General features: G+C 44.3%; 1 protein-coding gene across 2 annotated transcripts in view; it reads left to right on the top strand.

Annotated features, from left to right (window-relative positions):
* LOC138250265 (coagulation factor X-like) overlaps window positions 1-16,233 on the top strand; it is a 431,870-nt gene extending 415,637 nt beyond the window's left edge. For both annotated transcript variants that reach the window (XM_069204952.1, XM_069204953.1), the window contains one exon: window positions 13,987-16,233. In XM_069204952.1, the coding sequence (XP_069061053.1) occupies window positions 13,987-14,531 (545 nt within the window). In that variant the 3' untranslated portion in view covers window positions 14,532-16,233. The remainder of the gene's footprint in view (window positions 1-13,986) is intronic.
* Window positions 16,234-16,611: the final 378 nt, after the last annotated feature.

Raw genomic sequence — 16,611 nt, 5'->3', positions numbered from 1 at the left:
GGGCATTTCTGCAGCCCGATCGCTTTACGATCAGGCTGCAGAAATGCTCCGAAAGACATGAAAGGAAAGGAAAAGTATTTTCTTTCCTTTCATGTCTCTCTGCCCACCTACAGTGTAGGTTTAGGTCAATTGTGCCATGTGTTAGGGAGACAGCACAAGGACATTAGCACTGGTTAGCAGTGGAAAGTGCACAGAATCCTAAAACCAACAAAAAAGGATAGGTGAAGGCAATACATTTGGGGGACTACCACCCAAAGGCATCAGGTCTAACACTGGACTTCAGCATAGCTATTCAAGCACTGCCTCTATCCCATCTGAGCAGTGGCATGCTGCTCCAGTGAAGGGCATCCCTGATACACACCGTAGCACCCATGGAGGATGTTGCATTGGTCCACCTTATAAAACTTACCCTTAACCACACAGAGCTCCATTAATATCATTTTCCTACATAAATCATCTTCAACAACCTGCTGTGTAATCTACTAGGTAACTGAATGAAATGACCATCTTTTCCATGGTTCCGTCAGCAATTTTTGCCCTATCTTTTTTCGCTGGATTTAGAACACTGTGCACTTTACCACTGCTAACCACGGGTAAAGCTCTGTGCTCCCCCTTTAAACATGTTGAAATAGACTTAACTCCAATTGTCATTATTAACTTTCTCATAAAGCCACAGTATATGGCGTAGAATTGTGCCATCTACTACAGCGGCAGAGAAAACATTACTTCAGGCGTACCCTGTGTAGACTGCCTGCAGCAGCCTAAAACCTGCTGTACAGACCTGTCCATATAGCCCTTTTTGACAGACAGGAAACCCTGTTCCTAATTTAATAATAAGCCACCCCTGAGGTAAGGCTTGTCTGTTCATAGTTTAGTGTAAGGAGAGACTGCAGAAGGGAAGCTCTTTGTCCACAAGACCAGGGTTAGGCTGGCTCCAATCCCAACCCTGGGAAGATACCCCTAGAGAAGAGGACTGCTCATTTCCTTTGCCACTCTGCTTGTTGGCCACAGATGCTCTGAAAAAGGGAGAATGGGTTTCTCTATCTTGACTGTTTAGTACTAAACTGCACTGTGGGCTTTTTTGAAGTAGAGTAAACAGGAACTGCTTCACAATTGGGTAAGGTTGCCCCTGGGAACTTTTATTCCATTGGTCAGGGAGGAGCTAGGAGTCGCCCCAGCAACAGGGTAGGGCTAGCCATAAATGTAGCACTCAAAGGCATCATATTCAGAACACTTTGTGGACCTGTGGAAGACCAGAAGAGGACTGAAGCTGCTGCCTGTGACCTGAAAGGGGCTTTGAAGGACTGGACAAGCTCCTCCCTGTACCCAGGACAAATAAGTGGACTCCAGTGATCAGCTGGCTGATCTCATGTGTGGCTTTAGGGGCACAACAAGCTCCAAGAGCCCTTTTTCTTGAAGTGACAACTTAACCAGTACCAACTGAATCTGGACTGGACCTTGCTAGTGGCTTCTTTTGTAGAGAGTCCTGCCCCCTAACTGCTGTCTTTGAGGGACTGGTACAGGACATGTGGAGCTGTCAGGTAAATCTTTGATGCAACTTCATCGGCTATAGCTCCAAGTTTGCCCCACTGGAGGATTCTGAGCTCCATAAAAAAGACTAAGGGCCTGATTTGTACCTTGCGGTAATGGCGACCAAGTATCCTTACCACCAAGATGATGGTTTGCCTGCCTGGTAGAAATGTGGGTAGACCATAGTTTAACCATGGTGGAGACTACTCCATCTCAGCATAGCCAAACTTCTCTGATAGACCGACGTAGTAAGGGAAGCAAAAGAATTGGCTATATGTCCCCCCATCTAATTTAGATGTGTGGAGATATAGCAGTTTTTAACTGTCTGTCACTGCAGGCAACCCCTGGCAGAAAGGGGCATTAAAAAACTAAAAATGCCCCCTCACCATGGGAGGTATCTCCCATGGTGAGGGGGCATTTTTTTATTTAAAAACAAAATCCCACTTTAGACTTTCTTTTTGTAAATAAAACAAATAAGTTTGGTGGACCGCTCCATCGTTGTGACGGAGCCGTGCATCAAACTTGAAACAGCATTGACAGAAACAGCTGTGATGGCGTGTGAGAAATTTGGTTATCAGTTGACTAGGATGTGAGCACTAGTCAAGCAAAAGCCATGATCTCTTGCAGGGTAAACCACAAAAAGTCATTAAAATAACCTGTGTATAACCCTGGGTAGTATCCCACAAAAAGCACTCACGCTTAACTTAGAGGCAATGTATAAAGTATTTATGCAGCACATGAACAGTAATAAAGTGAAAACACAACACTAGAAAAAATCCCACACCAATTTAGAAAAATAGAGTACATTTTGATTAGTTATTTGACACTAACTTGACTGATCAGTAGAACCAGAGGTATGAATTTTTAGAGTTTTTTGTAAAAACTAGCCCCTAAAAGATAAAAGCATGAACCACAGACATCTAGTCGCACAAGACATGGTCAAAGTCGACAAATATGGCTGACCGCAATGGAGCACAGGTCAGAACCAAGGAGTGGATTCGGCCGGGTTAGTGTTTACCTTTGGACTTAGAAGAAATTTCAAGAAACATGTTCTGAGAAGGTAAAGTTCAGCGGAGGAAGACTGCAGGCAGTGTTCAAAGAGGGACCATCGTTGTCGGGGAACCTTGGGCCGGAACCACAGTAAAGATTTCCACATGTGGACTTAGTCATTTTTACAGAAGTTGAAAACCTCCAGTGGGACAAGGCAGGAAGCTGTAGCCAAAGGCAGTTCCAAGGGCTCAGATGCCCCTTAGGTAAAGAATGGCTGAACAGGATTTGCTGCAGCGGAAAAGAACATAGTGGGATAGCCGCAAAGTCATGCCTACCAGCGATGGACCTTGAGTGGATACGCAAGCAGGTTGGTCCTTGTCTCCTCCTTGTTCTCAGAGAAGTTTGTAGCCAGAAATGTTTCAAGTCCCAAGTTTTGGATTTTGGCTGTCTGGGCACATTTAGCACCCGAACCCAGGGTCCATGACTAGTGCAACACCATCAGGAGGTTCTGGACTGACACAGTCTGGGTCCAGGTGCAGGTTCAAGAGGGTACTAGCCTTTTGTGGCCTTCTGGCTCTGAACAGGAGGCCTGCAGACCAGCCTTTGGAGATACTTTGGAAGTTCTGTGTGCAGGTGAAGATGCAGGGCTCAAACAGCAGGGCTGACCTCTGAGGGATCAAGAAAGGCTCCAGGCAGCAAAGCAGTCCTTCCAGGTACAGCAAAGCAAACTTGCAGAGTGCACGGCAGGTCACAGTAGCAGGCAGTCCTCTGAGAGTCCTTTCTATACGCCCAGAAGTGTACTAAAGAGTGGGTCTGAAGGTCCTATTTGTAAACCCTGGTGCCATTTCACTGGAAGGTGAAAGAAGCTTCTAGAAAGTACGTTTGAAATGCATGGGATTATCTGACTCCCCTATCTTGGCTCCAAGCCTGCTGCATTGACAATGTGAAGGCGATATGTCCTGTGTGTGATGGCAGAGCACATCCTATTCGGCAGCAGGCAGGGCTGTGCTCAGCCCTACCCCCCTATCCTGCCAGCAGATGATCCATTCTGACACACCTAATTCCTCTATTGCAGTGGTCTCCAAACGTTTTAATGCTGCGCCCCCCCAGTTGAAAAATAAAAATTCTTGCCCCCCCTCAGAATTCTTCGCAATTATTTTATAAAGATTGCAATGTTTAAATATGGCTAGACCTATTTAAACATTGCAGTTCAGTACCGTTACCTTTTTAACAATCCAATAACATGCTTCTGCTTAAAACAAAGCCCTGTTATCTGTAAAATGTTTCTTTTGGCCGGAGCCTGGCTCCCCCCGGGATCACTTTACGCCCCCCCTGAGGGGGTCCACCCCCCAGTTTGAAGACCTCTGCTCTTTTGTGTGACTGTCTGTGAGGAATTCACAAAGCCTGTTAGTTATATCCAGTCATGTGACCCAAGACTGTCTGCAGGCACAAAAGGGCTAAGGGCAGGAACATGTCTACTTTCTAAAAGTGGCATTTTCATAATTGTAATTAAAAATCCAACTTTACCATGAGAGAATATATTTCAGTACAATTTCATAGATATCAAATATGAGCTGGATACCTGGCCGCAATCAAAAAGTAGCACTTATTAAATGTAATAAGGCAATCCAATGTTATCCTAGGGGACAGGTAGGCCTCTCAGTAGGGAAGAACTAATTTAGGAGTTTTTCACTACCTGGACATGTAAACCTTAAAAGTACATGTCCAACCTTTTAATTACAATGCACCCTGGTCTGTGGGCCAACTACAGCCTACCTTAAGGATGACTTGTATACAATAAAAAGGGGGTGTAGGGATTTTCAAGGATGTTATATTGCTAAATCGAATTGCCAGTTTCAAACTGCATTCAGACTGCAGTGGCAGTCCTGGGACATGTTGTAAGGTACTGTTTAAGTGAGTGGCACAATAGGAGCTGCAGGCCCACTGGTAGCAATTCATTTCCAGGCCATGGATATATGGTACACTAATTTACAAGGGTCTTATAAGTAAATTAAATATGCCAATCAGGTGTAAGCCAATCAAATGTGTTCAGTGGAATGAGCACAAGCAGCACATTAGCACTGGTTAGCATGGTAAAGTACATGGAGTCCTAAGGCCAACAAAAATGAATTTCAGCAACAAAAATGGAGGTTTGTAGGGAAGAGGTTTGGGGTAAGACCACCCTAAGGCTTACAGGTCTAACATGGCAGTTCCTGACAATGCTTCAGAAATGACCGCCGGCTGGGCAGTCATTTCTAACTTTGGTGAGCAGGAACTCCATCAGGACAGTGGAGTAATATACTCAGTTGCCCAGTCTGAGTTAACCCCGTCTGCCAAGTTATGAATCAGAATCTATGTCAGGAGGTAAAACCTTTGCCTGCAACAAACCTGCTTAGTGCTTTGGACATGTGCTTAGTCTTAAATCATGCCTAGGTCACAGTCTACCTCTTCCATAGACTATCTATGCCATTTAGTTCTTTTGGCACATTTTTTAAACTTTAAAAATCCATATCTCTGATTCCCATCATGTTGTTTATTATTGTTGAATGTTGATCAAATATTCCATTTGATGGTCATAGCAGGATGCTGCTCAAGTGGTGCAAGGTTTTGATAATATGCTGCTCACTTTCCAAGATTGCTTCACAAATGTTCTATAGTTCTGCTCAATAAGCCATGTCTGTGTGATAACTGCTGCTCAAATTGGGTGTGGCTCCTGGATTTGCTGGGAGGGTACATAACGCAACCTAAGGTCGTTGTCCATAGAGCCAAGTCCCTTACTACTCATGTTACTGATCTTACAGATCCAGGTCCGACAGGTAGTAATCATGTTACCCGTTTTGCTGGATACTTGTGTCAACACTGAATTATCAGTTTTCATAATGCCCTCACATTTTGGGTGGTGTTTTGTCAGTACTTACCCAGTAACCTGCAGGATTATTGAGTTGCCCTATTTTCGGTAGAACTGCCCTTACATTCAGGGCCCACATTAATTTCTAAGCTTCAGAAGTGCACAGTGCGAAAACAAACATAGCAATGGCAGCATTTGCAATGATCCTCCATGAAAAGCATGCACTGCCATGATAGCTTCCACAATGCACACTTTTGACAAAAATAATGGTAGGGGAATCCCCAAGCCCCCCTTGCAAAGTTGTATTTTAATGTGATTATTGGTCCTGGTTCTATGTTTTAAAATGCACAATTCTCCACAACATTAGGCGATAGTTCCTTGGAGGGAGCAGGGCCGGCTCTAGGATGGTGCTGCCGGTGCCATGCACTGGGTGCTGACTTTGGGTGGGGGTGCCATGTTTGTAGGTATATTATGGTTTTAAAAACACCTGCTGTGGAGTTACTTGCCTCCAGCAATTTTCAGGCAATAATAAAAATGTCAAGATAACTCTGGTGATTAATGCTCTGCTTGGAGAGAGATCAGAGTTTTCTATAGTGGAAGTTTTAAGGTAGCACAGATGGTTAATATACATGCTGCAAATAACGTGTACCATGAAGATCACAAAGGCATGTAATGTAAATAGGTCAGTGGGTTACTACTTTTGTCAGAGATGTTATTTTGTTACTTGCAGTTTACAAGTTAAAATCCTAATATAGAACAGTAAGCTATTATCTGTCATCAAAGAACTGCATGAATACTGCAAGGTACAGATTAGAGCTTTTGATTTTTTCCCCAGCTTTTCATTATTCTAATGTTGCAAAAAGGGTTCATTTGGGTAGAAATCACTTCTTATTATTAAGGAGAACCCCCAACCATGGTACATTTTAAATTCTGAGTTTGTGCTTCTCCAGACCAAGCACTCTTAAACTATACAGCCAACCAGCATGGATGACATGTGACTCCTACATCTTGTAGTCCTCTGTCTTATGTACCATTTCTTATACACTGATTTACATACCTATGATTCATTGTCTCTGTGTGATGTATGTGCAATGTAAAGTGCTCCAATACCCTACACTAGTATGAGTAGTGCTAGAAAACTAAGTAAATGCATCAGAGAGAGAGAGGAGTAATGGAGACTTGAGGGGCACTGTCACAGGGTGGAAGTGAGGGAATCAGTGGCGGAGGTGGTTATTGGGGGGCGCCAAAAAACACTGTCGTACAGGGCGCAACCAGCGCTAAGGCCTGCCTTGGGAGGGAGAACCTCCAGAGTAAAGTCATCTATAACTTAGATCCAATTGTTGTTGCTACTGATTTAATGTGCTCATTTTGCCCAAAAATATTAGGGAGACCCCTACATCGGTAATGAGTTATTTTCTCTTTCAACCAATTTTACTGACCCAATGTGTTTTGAAGGACCTGTTTGCAATGCATCCTGTATCATCTCACCATATTGCAGTCATTGTCAAAAAGCTTTCCACTGCCTCTTATTCCACTTCTTATGTTGCTATTAATATTGTACCCTCCTCCCAAAAATGTTTACTTCTGACTGAGGGCCGGCCCTCTTCGGTTGCCCCATATGTACACTCTAGATCTAGACGATCGAGTATTCACAGTGGCATCACTCAGGATTGAGCAGGCAGTCGACACCGTGTGGTAGGAATTTCGATTTCAGTCTATGTAAAGGTTTAGATGAAGCCCATTCATTCTTAGCTTTCTAAGGTTCCAATACAAAGCTTCAAAACAAATACTAACATTTAAAACTGGACTGGGATCACTTAGGGTTGGCCACTGGCGAGTGGTATACATAAGGGATGTCCCCTGTTGCTGCTCTGTTTGCCTAGTTGAGGGACCGATGGAGGTGCGCTTAGATTACATTTAGCACATTAGGGAGTGAACATGGGTTGATCAATACATATGGTGTCACTCAATGTAGATTTCACTCTGGGTTCTTTGCAGGATGCATCTGTATCTGTTCCCATTAACCTGCAAATGCTGGATGAGTATACCGACCTCTCGGCTCTGCCTACAGTCTCCTCTAAGTTCAGTTTATTTCTGCTAGGCGTACTGTAAAAAGGGTCTATTGCTTGGCAAAACCCCCCAGTAAACCACCCTTTTTGGGGATGCCCTTGAAATAGCAGGTCTTGAGCCCCTTGTTGGCATGCCCTGGAATATCTCAACTGGATATCTTGATGTCAGAATTTGGAAGCGGGTGTTAATGGCATTATGGTGAGCAACACCATTCGACGCTGAGGCCCTACTCTGGAGACTGAAGCACTTTTGAGTATTGTCCAGGGAGGATGGAGTATCCAGATGGATGCAGAGTGTCTAAATGTCCGTAGGTCACATGTACGAGTGGAGATAATCTCCATAGTCACATGTATGAGCAGAGGTAATTTATGCACTTAGAGGGGCCAGAATACAATATCAGGCGCATTGTAAGCAAGTTTGGTTAAGGCAGCCCTAATGATGTGTGGTGAGGTGTCTGCTCAGTCCCAAAAAGTTTGAATATATTTTCACCTCGTTGCACTGCTGAGAGGCAGATGCCTACTATCCATTTAATGTAGAACACTTAGCGAGGGGGAGGTTGGGGGGGGGCATCCTGCCGTGACGCTGCATATCAGACCCAAATAGGATCTGGATTGGGAAGGTCAGCTAGGGACGCCAAATGGTACTGGACCCTATCTCCATAAAGAAGCTTCCAGCCAGTCCAACTGACGTCCGGCTCATTTTATGTTTATGCATAGGTTCTATTTCACACTAGTATTTATCCAAATGGTATATACAATTTGTCCAAGCTGTTGCCCTCTTTGAAGATTCAGATGTGCTGTTTTCCTCCATATGATTTGGTCATGCAAAGAAGTGGTGGGGTACTGAAAATTGACAGTAAATCATTTAGGAAGAACATCAATAGGGTTGACATCTACAATCCTGAAACAATCGTTGTATCCTGGGCCTTTACTGGAGCCGCAAGAGGAAGCCTAATATACGTTTGTGGTGCTAACCTTTTATTGGCAAAAGGACAAATTGCAATACACTGATTGAAAAGTATGGGCCCATCTGACACATCTTCTAATCAAGACTTATGTGAGTGGGCTGTTGCTGAGGAGATCTGAATGCGGAGGACACGTATTGATGAGAAACTGGAGAAAGACCTGAAAAGTTGGAGTAATATACTGGAAGTTGTGATTGAGGGTGAGGGTGTATGGAGGCCCAATTCAGCAGTATTTTTTCTCTGTATGCTATGGAATAGGACTTTATCTTTGTGGAATGATATGATGCCAGGATGTCTAAGACATGCACCAGCAGCCCTACAGGGAAACCTCCAAGATCTATACGTTTGCTCAATTTGTAACTACATCTGGATATGACCTTTTCTTCCCAACTGAACATGTTAATTTTTTAGGTGTTTTACATTTAGGAAAAAAAATAGTAAACATGTTTTTTGATTTTTTTTTAACCCCTATGGTGCCTTGGACGAGGTGATCTCGTCCAAGGCACCGGTTCCTGGGTGCCTTGGATGAGATCACCTCGTCCTGCACCAGGAACCGGGGGGAGCGCTAGCGCTCCCCCCATGTGCCCCCCACCCACACCCCCCGGTCGTGGATGGAAGGGGAATCCCTTACTCTTCCACCCGACCCCCCCATGACGTCAGCACGCATCGCACGCTGATTGTCACAGAGGCCTCCTCCTACGCGCTGGAAGCTCAGCGTCCAGCGCGCTCGGAAGAGAAATGCTAAGCATTTCTCTTCCGATCATGTGGAGGAGGCCGAGAGAGGCTTCAAAGGGAAGGAAATGAATTTCCTTCCCTTTGCAGTCTCTCTCAGCATTTTAAAAGCCGGATTATAAAGCAATCCTGCTGTTGAAACGCCCACTAGACACCAGGGATTTATTTTGAAAATGGTTATTGGCATAAGGGAGCGACCCCCTGGGCAAGGGTCGCTCCCAGAGGGGGCATTTTTTTTTAATGCCTTTTCTGCCCCATCGGCCTATTATTAGGCCGATCTGCCCCCGGGGGAGGCAGAAACCTCTAGGCACCAGGGATCCATTTATTTGTTTTTTGTTTTTTTTTTAGGTGGGGAGCGACCCCTCAGGCAAGGGTCGCTACCCTAGGGGGCAAATTACATTTAGGCCATTTCTGCCCCCCTTGGGGGCAGATTGGCCTATTTTTATGAGGCCAATCTGCCCCCAAGGGGGACAGAAACCACTAGACACCAGGGAGTTTTTTATTTTATTTGGAAATTGGCATAAGGGAGCGACCCGTTGGGCAAGGGTCGCTCCCAGGGGGCAATATTTTTTTTAAGGCCTTTTCTGACCCCCTGAGGGGGCAGATCAGCCTATTTTAATTAGGCCAATCTGCCTGTTGTTGTTTTATAGATGGTGAGCGACCCCTTAGGCAAGGGTCGCTCCCCTGGAGGGGCAAATTGTATTTAGGCCATTTCTGCCGCCTTTCGGGGCAGATCGGCCGATTTTAGGTCAATCTGCACCAAAGGGGGCGGAAACCACTAGGCAAGGGGATCTTTTTTTTTGCGCCAATGTCACGCAAGGGTAGCGACCCCGTAGGCAAGGGTCGCTCCCGGAGGAGTGTTTGGGGGGTGGGGGGGGCAAATTTATTTTAGGCCATTTCTGCCCGCCAGGGGGCAGATCGGCCTATTGTTATTAGGCCGATCTGCCCCCGGGGGGGCAGAAACCTCTAGGTGCCAGGGCAAAAAAAAAATTGTGTTTTTTTTTGTTTGTTTGTTTTTTTAGAAATGGGGAGCGACCCATTAGGCAAGGGTCGCTCCTCTGGGGGGCAAATTGTATTTAGACCATTTCTGACCCCCTTGGGGGCAGACCGGCCGATTTTAGGTCAATCTGTCCCCAAGGGGGGCAGAAACCACTAGGCACCGAGGATTTTTTTTTGTGCCAATGTCACGCAAGGGGAGCGACCCCGTAGGCAATGATCGCTCCCGGGGAGGGATTGGGGGTGTGGGGGGGGGAATTTATTTTAGGCCATTTCTGCCCCCCCCCTCCGGAGACATATCGGCCTATTGTTATTAGGCCGATCTGCCCCCGGGGGGGCAGAAACCTCTAGGCGCCAGGGCTAATATTTTTTTTGTGCTTTTTTGTTTGTTTGTTTGTTTTTTTAGAGATGGGGAGCGACCCATTAGGCAAGGGTCGCGCCCCTGGGGGGCAAATTGTATTTAGACCATTTCTGCCCCCCTTGGGGGATAATCGGCCGATTTTAGGTCAATCTGCCCCTAGGGGGGGCAGAAACAACTAGGCACCGGCGATCTTTTTTTTTGCGCCAATGTCACGCAGGGGACGCGACCCCGTAGGCAAGGGTCACTCCCCGGGGGGTTGGGGGGCATATTTATTTTAGGCCATTTCTGCCACCCCTGGGGCCGGCTGAGCTATAGGCCAAAATCCACAGGTAGGCACTTTGTAAAAAACACCTCTGTTTTCTGTGAAAAAATGTGATGTGTCCACGTTGTGTTTTGGGCCATTTCCTTTCGTGGGCGCTAGGCCTACCCACACAAGTGAGATATCATTTTTATCGGGAGACTTGGGGGAACACTGGGTGGAAGGAAATTTGTGGCTCCTCTCAGATTCCAGAACTTTCTGTCACCGAAAATATGAGAAAAATGTGTTTTTGTAGCCAAATTTTGAGGTCTGCAAAGGATTCTGGGTAACAGAACCTGGTCAGAGCCCCACAAGTCACCCCATCTTGGTTTCCCCTAGGTCACTAGTTTACAAAAATGCACAGGTTTGTAAGGTTTCCCTAGGTGCCGGCTGAGCTAGAGGCCAAAATCTCCAGGTAGGCACTTTTTAAAAAAACACCTCTGTTTTCTGTCAAAAAAATGGGATGTGTCCACGTTGTGTTTTTGGGCATTTCCTGTCTCGGGCGCTAGGCCTACTCACACAAGTGAGGTATCATTTTTATTGGGAGACTTGGGGAAATGCTGGGTGGAAGTAAATTTGTGGCTTCTCTCAGATTCCAGAACTTTCTGTCACCGAAATGGGAGGAAAACGTGTTTTTTTTAGCCAAATTTTGAGGTTTGCAAAGGATTCTGGGTTACAGAACCTGGTCAGAGCCCCACATGTCACCCCATCTTGGATTCCCCTAGGTTTCTAGTTTTACAAAATGCACAGGTTTGGTAGGTTTCCCTAGGTGCCGGCTGAGCTAGAGGCCAAAATCTACAGGTGGGCACTTTGCAAAAAACACCTCTGTTTTCTGTCAAAAAATGTGATGTGTGCACGTTGTGTTTTGGGGCATTTCCTGTTGCGGGCGCTAGGCCTACCCACACAAGTGAGGTATCATTTTTATCGGAAGACTTGGGGGAATGCTGGGTGGAAAGACATTTGTGGCTCCTCTCAGATTCCAGAACTTTCTGTCACCGAAATGTGAGAAAAATGTGGGTTTTTTTTTGCCAAATTTTGAGGTTTGCAAAGGATTCTGGGTAACAGAACCTGGCCAGAGCCCCACAAGTCAACCCATCTTGGATTCCCCTAGGTCTCTAATTTTCAAAAATGCACAGGTGTGGTAGGTTCCCCTAGGTGCCGGCTGAGCTAGAGGCCAAAATCTAGAGGTAGGCACTTTGCAAAAAACACCTCTGTTTTCTGTCAAAAAATGGGATGTGTACACGTTGTGTTTTGGGGCATTTCCTGTCGTGGGTGCTAGGCCTACCCACACAAGTGAGGTATCATTTTTATCGGGAGACTTGGGGGAACATAGAATAGCAAAACAAGTATTATTGCCCCTTGTCTTTCTCTACATTTTTTCCTTCCAAATATAAGAGAGTGTGTAAAAAATACGTCTATTTGAGAAATGCCCTGTAATTCACATGATAGTATGGGCACCCTGGAATTCAGAGATGTGCAAATAACCACTGCTCCTCAACACCTTATCTTGTGCTCATTTTGGAAATGCAAAGGTTTTCTTGATAGCTATTTTTCACTCTTTATATTTCAGCAAATGAATTGCTGTATACCCGGTATAGATTGAAAACCCACTGCAAGGTGCAGCTCTTTTATTGGCTCTGGGTACCTAGGGTTCTTGATGAACCTACAAGCCCTATATATCTCCGCAACCAGAAGAGTCCAGCAGACGTAACAGTATATTGCTTTAAAAAATCTGACATTGCAGGAAAAAGTTACAGAGTAAAATGTAGAGAAAAATTTCTGTTTTTTTCACCTCAGTTTCAATATTTTTGCTGAATTCAGAATTTTGTCTACTTTTCCGAAATGTTTAGCATTGGTTTCACGCTCATTTCTGTCACTGACTAGGAGGAGGCTGAAAGCACAAAAAATCTTAAAAATGGGGTATGTCCCAATAAAATGCCAAAATTGTGTTGAAAAATTGGGTTTTCTGATTCAAGTCTGCCTGTTCCTTAAAGCTGGGAAGCTGGTGATTTTAGCACTGCAAACCCTTTGTTGATGCCATTTACATTAAAAAAAAAAACACAAGCCTTCTTTTGCAGCCCCTTTTTCCCATTTTTTTTAACAAAAACAAAATGTTCACTGTATTTTGGCTAATTTCTTGGCCTCCTTTAGGGGAACCCACAAAGTCTGGGTACCTCTAGAATCCCCAGGATGTTGGAAAAGGACCCAATTGGCTTGGCTAACTTATGTGGACAAAATGTTATGAGGGCCTAAGCGCAAACTGCCCCAAATAGCCAAAAAAAAGGCCTGGCACAGGAGGGGGAAAAGGCCTGGCAGCGAAGGGGTTAAAGTGTAGCCCCAGTTATTGGCTTCAATAAGAAATGGCAACATAGACAGTAACGAACACAATATAAAACACTCTATAATTAGGATAGTGACTTAAAATGTCGTCCAATCAACAGTTATCTTATTTGTGGTTAAAGAGAAGTTCACACAGAAGAATGTAAAAAATCACCCACTGTATAACGAACTTTCTAAAATTGCCACACACACAAAAAATTATTAGGACGCCACCATCTTTGATGATTTGTGTGCAATATGAATTACCAAGAATTCCTGTAAGCATTGCCACGCCATTCATCTGAAACAAAGAATCACTTAATTTTCTATTAAAATGTTCTAATTCTGAACTATTAGATAACAATTTACAAAGCTATCATCTGTTCTAAACTATTTTGCGTATAAGACTCTTACAACGTCAATTCAATTTTTAAGGAACGGGGCATTACATGATGTGCACGGGATAAGAGGGTATTTAGCAGATGCTGAGACTAGAAACAGATTCCTGTTCCAAACTGGGCAGTTCTGGCCGTTAGGCCACTCGTCCCCGCAAAAGAGAGATGACAAAGGTAGCTATTATAGGTCGCCCATTTGTTAAAAACGAGATGCCTCACCGAACAGCAGACAAGATCGTCGTACACTTTAATCCATGTACTGAGGCCTTGAGATCATGGTCAAGAGACTGTCAGCATATGGATGTGCACAACCACATCCATATTATCACAAACAATTGCTACAGAAAATACTCGAATTTACTTTTTCAAATCAAATATGAATTGTCTGCATCTAGTGTGATTTATCTAGAACTACACAATGGCCGTATGTGATGTGTTGTGTATAAGAGGAGCGTATTAATTATGTATTTGTTTTTCCGGTAGGGGAGGATCTCAAGGCCAATATTCCTCCTTCAACACATGAGGTGGACATTGTCGTTCTGCACAGTAAATTTGATAACAAAACGTTAGATTACGACATAGCCATTGTGAAGGTGGCTGAAGCGATTGTCTTTAATCCGCGAGCCCTTCCAGCCTGCATTCCAGAAATGGCCTTTGCTGAACATGTTTTGATGACTCCGTACTATGTATATTCTACGTGTAATGATTGCACCCAGGAGAGACACAAGCCCAACACGGAACAGACGCTGCCGCGTTTCCGGCGTGCGAAGTGTTGTCAGTTTCTGAATTTCAACAGCAACGGTATCACGAAAAATATGTTTTGTGCGAGTTCATGGAATAAGGGAGTTTGCGGATTCCCACATGTCACCCCATATAAAGGAACTTACTTTGTAACCGGAATAACCAGCTGGCAAGGAACATGTGTAAATGGGGAAACGCAGTTGGTGTTCACACTCGTGCCCAACTTCGTAAACTGGATACAATCAATAATGTGCAATGTTAGGAATGGGAGCATTGCTGTAGTTTAATCACGTACAGGTGAAAGCCAACACAAACTCTAAATATATATGCTGTCTTTCATGAGTCATGTCAATTGGTCATTATATTGGAACAACATGTTTGTCCTTTATACTTCCTTCTGAGTATTATACATTTGTAGTGTGAAAAATAATCAAATTTCCATTGAAATTGTTTGACCTCACCTTTTCTTACCTTTGCAAACGGCCACTGTTAATGTCAATAGATCCACCTGAAATCTAAGTGGCGTTTTTGTGTGGAGTCTATCACATTGCCCTCATGACATTCCTATTTGTAGTGAAGTTCAGCACATTGTCATCACAGGAGCTCCACATCAATATGCCCAGCTACACTACAGCAGTGGTTCCCAACCTTTTGACTTCTGTGGACCCCACCCTTTATCAATATTGGGACCCCACTGAATCATTACTGGAATCCAGGGACCCACTCATTGAGTCATTACTAAAAGATTGGGACCTAATCTGTTAAAATAATACATTTTTAAAGCAGTCGTGGACCCCCTAGGGAGGCTTTGTGGCAGTGGCGGCTGGTAATTTTAGGAGGGAGGGGGGCAGGCGGGACGCACACACACACACTCACACTCATTCATTCACACACGCATGCACATCCATTCACAACACCCATTGTCAAACATTCAAACATACACGCATGCACCATTCATTTAAAAATACAAACACACACTTACCTTCAGCTCAGCCTCTAAGTTCCCAGGAGGGTTGGGACTGCTGCCTTATGAGGAGAGGCAGCAGTCCCAACTTCGTCACAGAGTGGGATGGGTCAGTGAGACTGCTGAGCCCAACACACTCTGTGACAAGTTGTCAATGATTGACACTCGCCCTGGGCGCTTCATGGCTTAAACCTGAAGCGTCCAGGTCAGAGTCAATGGGTAACACTTCCCTCATCACCGAGGGGGAGGGCCACGAGGCACCTTTGCTGAGCAGAGGAGGTCACGCCCATAGGAGCTGTGACCTCTTAAGTCCAGGAAAGTTCAGCTCAGGCAGCTGGGAGGCTGCACAAATCACGCATGTCTAGCTCCTGGCTCCCTGATCTGAAAATGAAGAGTGTCTGTCAGGATGACCTTTGCTCAGCTTAACAGGCACAACATGAGGGGCAAAAGGTGAAGGGGCACAGCCCCTCAGCCCCAAAAGACGGGCCACGGCTGCTTTGTGGACCCGGAGGGGTCCCTGAACCACAGGTTGGGAACCACTGCACTACAGCAATCACTATAATGCTGTATGAAGATTTATATTAAATGTTTTGCATTGATCAACATTAACACAGGGAGACTTAAATGTAAACTTTAGAGCACAATTGTATCACATTGATTTAATCTGTTTGGATCGTTTGATGGGAACTGTGTTTAGGAGCATCAACAGTTGGAACTGTGTGACTTAAGCTACTGCAATTTAGAATATAGTCAGAAGAGTGAGCAGAATGATTACCTATACAGATTTAGGAAACAGCAGAGCACAGTAGTAGATTTAGGGACTCTCTTTATGGACCAACTAACTTTCTCTTTGTTTTCTTTTGGTGGTAACCTTATAATGGTTGTTCCTCTATCGCTCATATGATTTTAACTTAATTTGAACGGCATATGATTTTGATATATTCATATTTGATTAATCAATACCAATTTTATGATTTTGCCTTCTGTAATCTTTAATAAACCTTTATTAAACCTTTATTGTTTGAAAGAAATGTTATCGTTCTCTGTATATTTTGTGAAGTCTAATGTGCGTCACGGTTTTTTGAATGTATTGATTTGTTCAGCAGCCTCAGTTTTGAATTCCAATCCATTGGAGTAGTGCCTCATGGTCCCTGAATTACCCCTTGGTAAAAGTGCTTACAAAGCCATGTCAGTCAGTGCCATTGAGTGCCATAATGATTCTTTAGTGAATACCAGTAATATTCCAGTATATATAATGACATCAGCATTATGATGAAACATGACACCTAGTGTCAGGAAAGGGCTCCATGTCCTTATTCAGGCAAACTACCCACTGAAATAGATTTTCAGAATTTTTTTTTTTAACTACAAACAAGTCATACCACATATCCCTTTTCAGACCC

Source organism: Pleurodeles waltl, chromosome 8, assembly GCF_031143425.1.
Source record: "Pleurodeles waltl isolate 20211129_DDA chromosome 8, aPleWal1.hap1.20221129, whole genome shotgun sequence".
Taxonomy (NCBI): domain Eukaryota; kingdom Metazoa; phylum Chordata; class Amphibia; order Caudata; family Salamandridae; genus Pleurodeles; species Pleurodeles waltl.
Note: the sequence above shows the minus strand (reverse complement) of the source record. Positions and strands in the feature narration are given on the sequence as shown.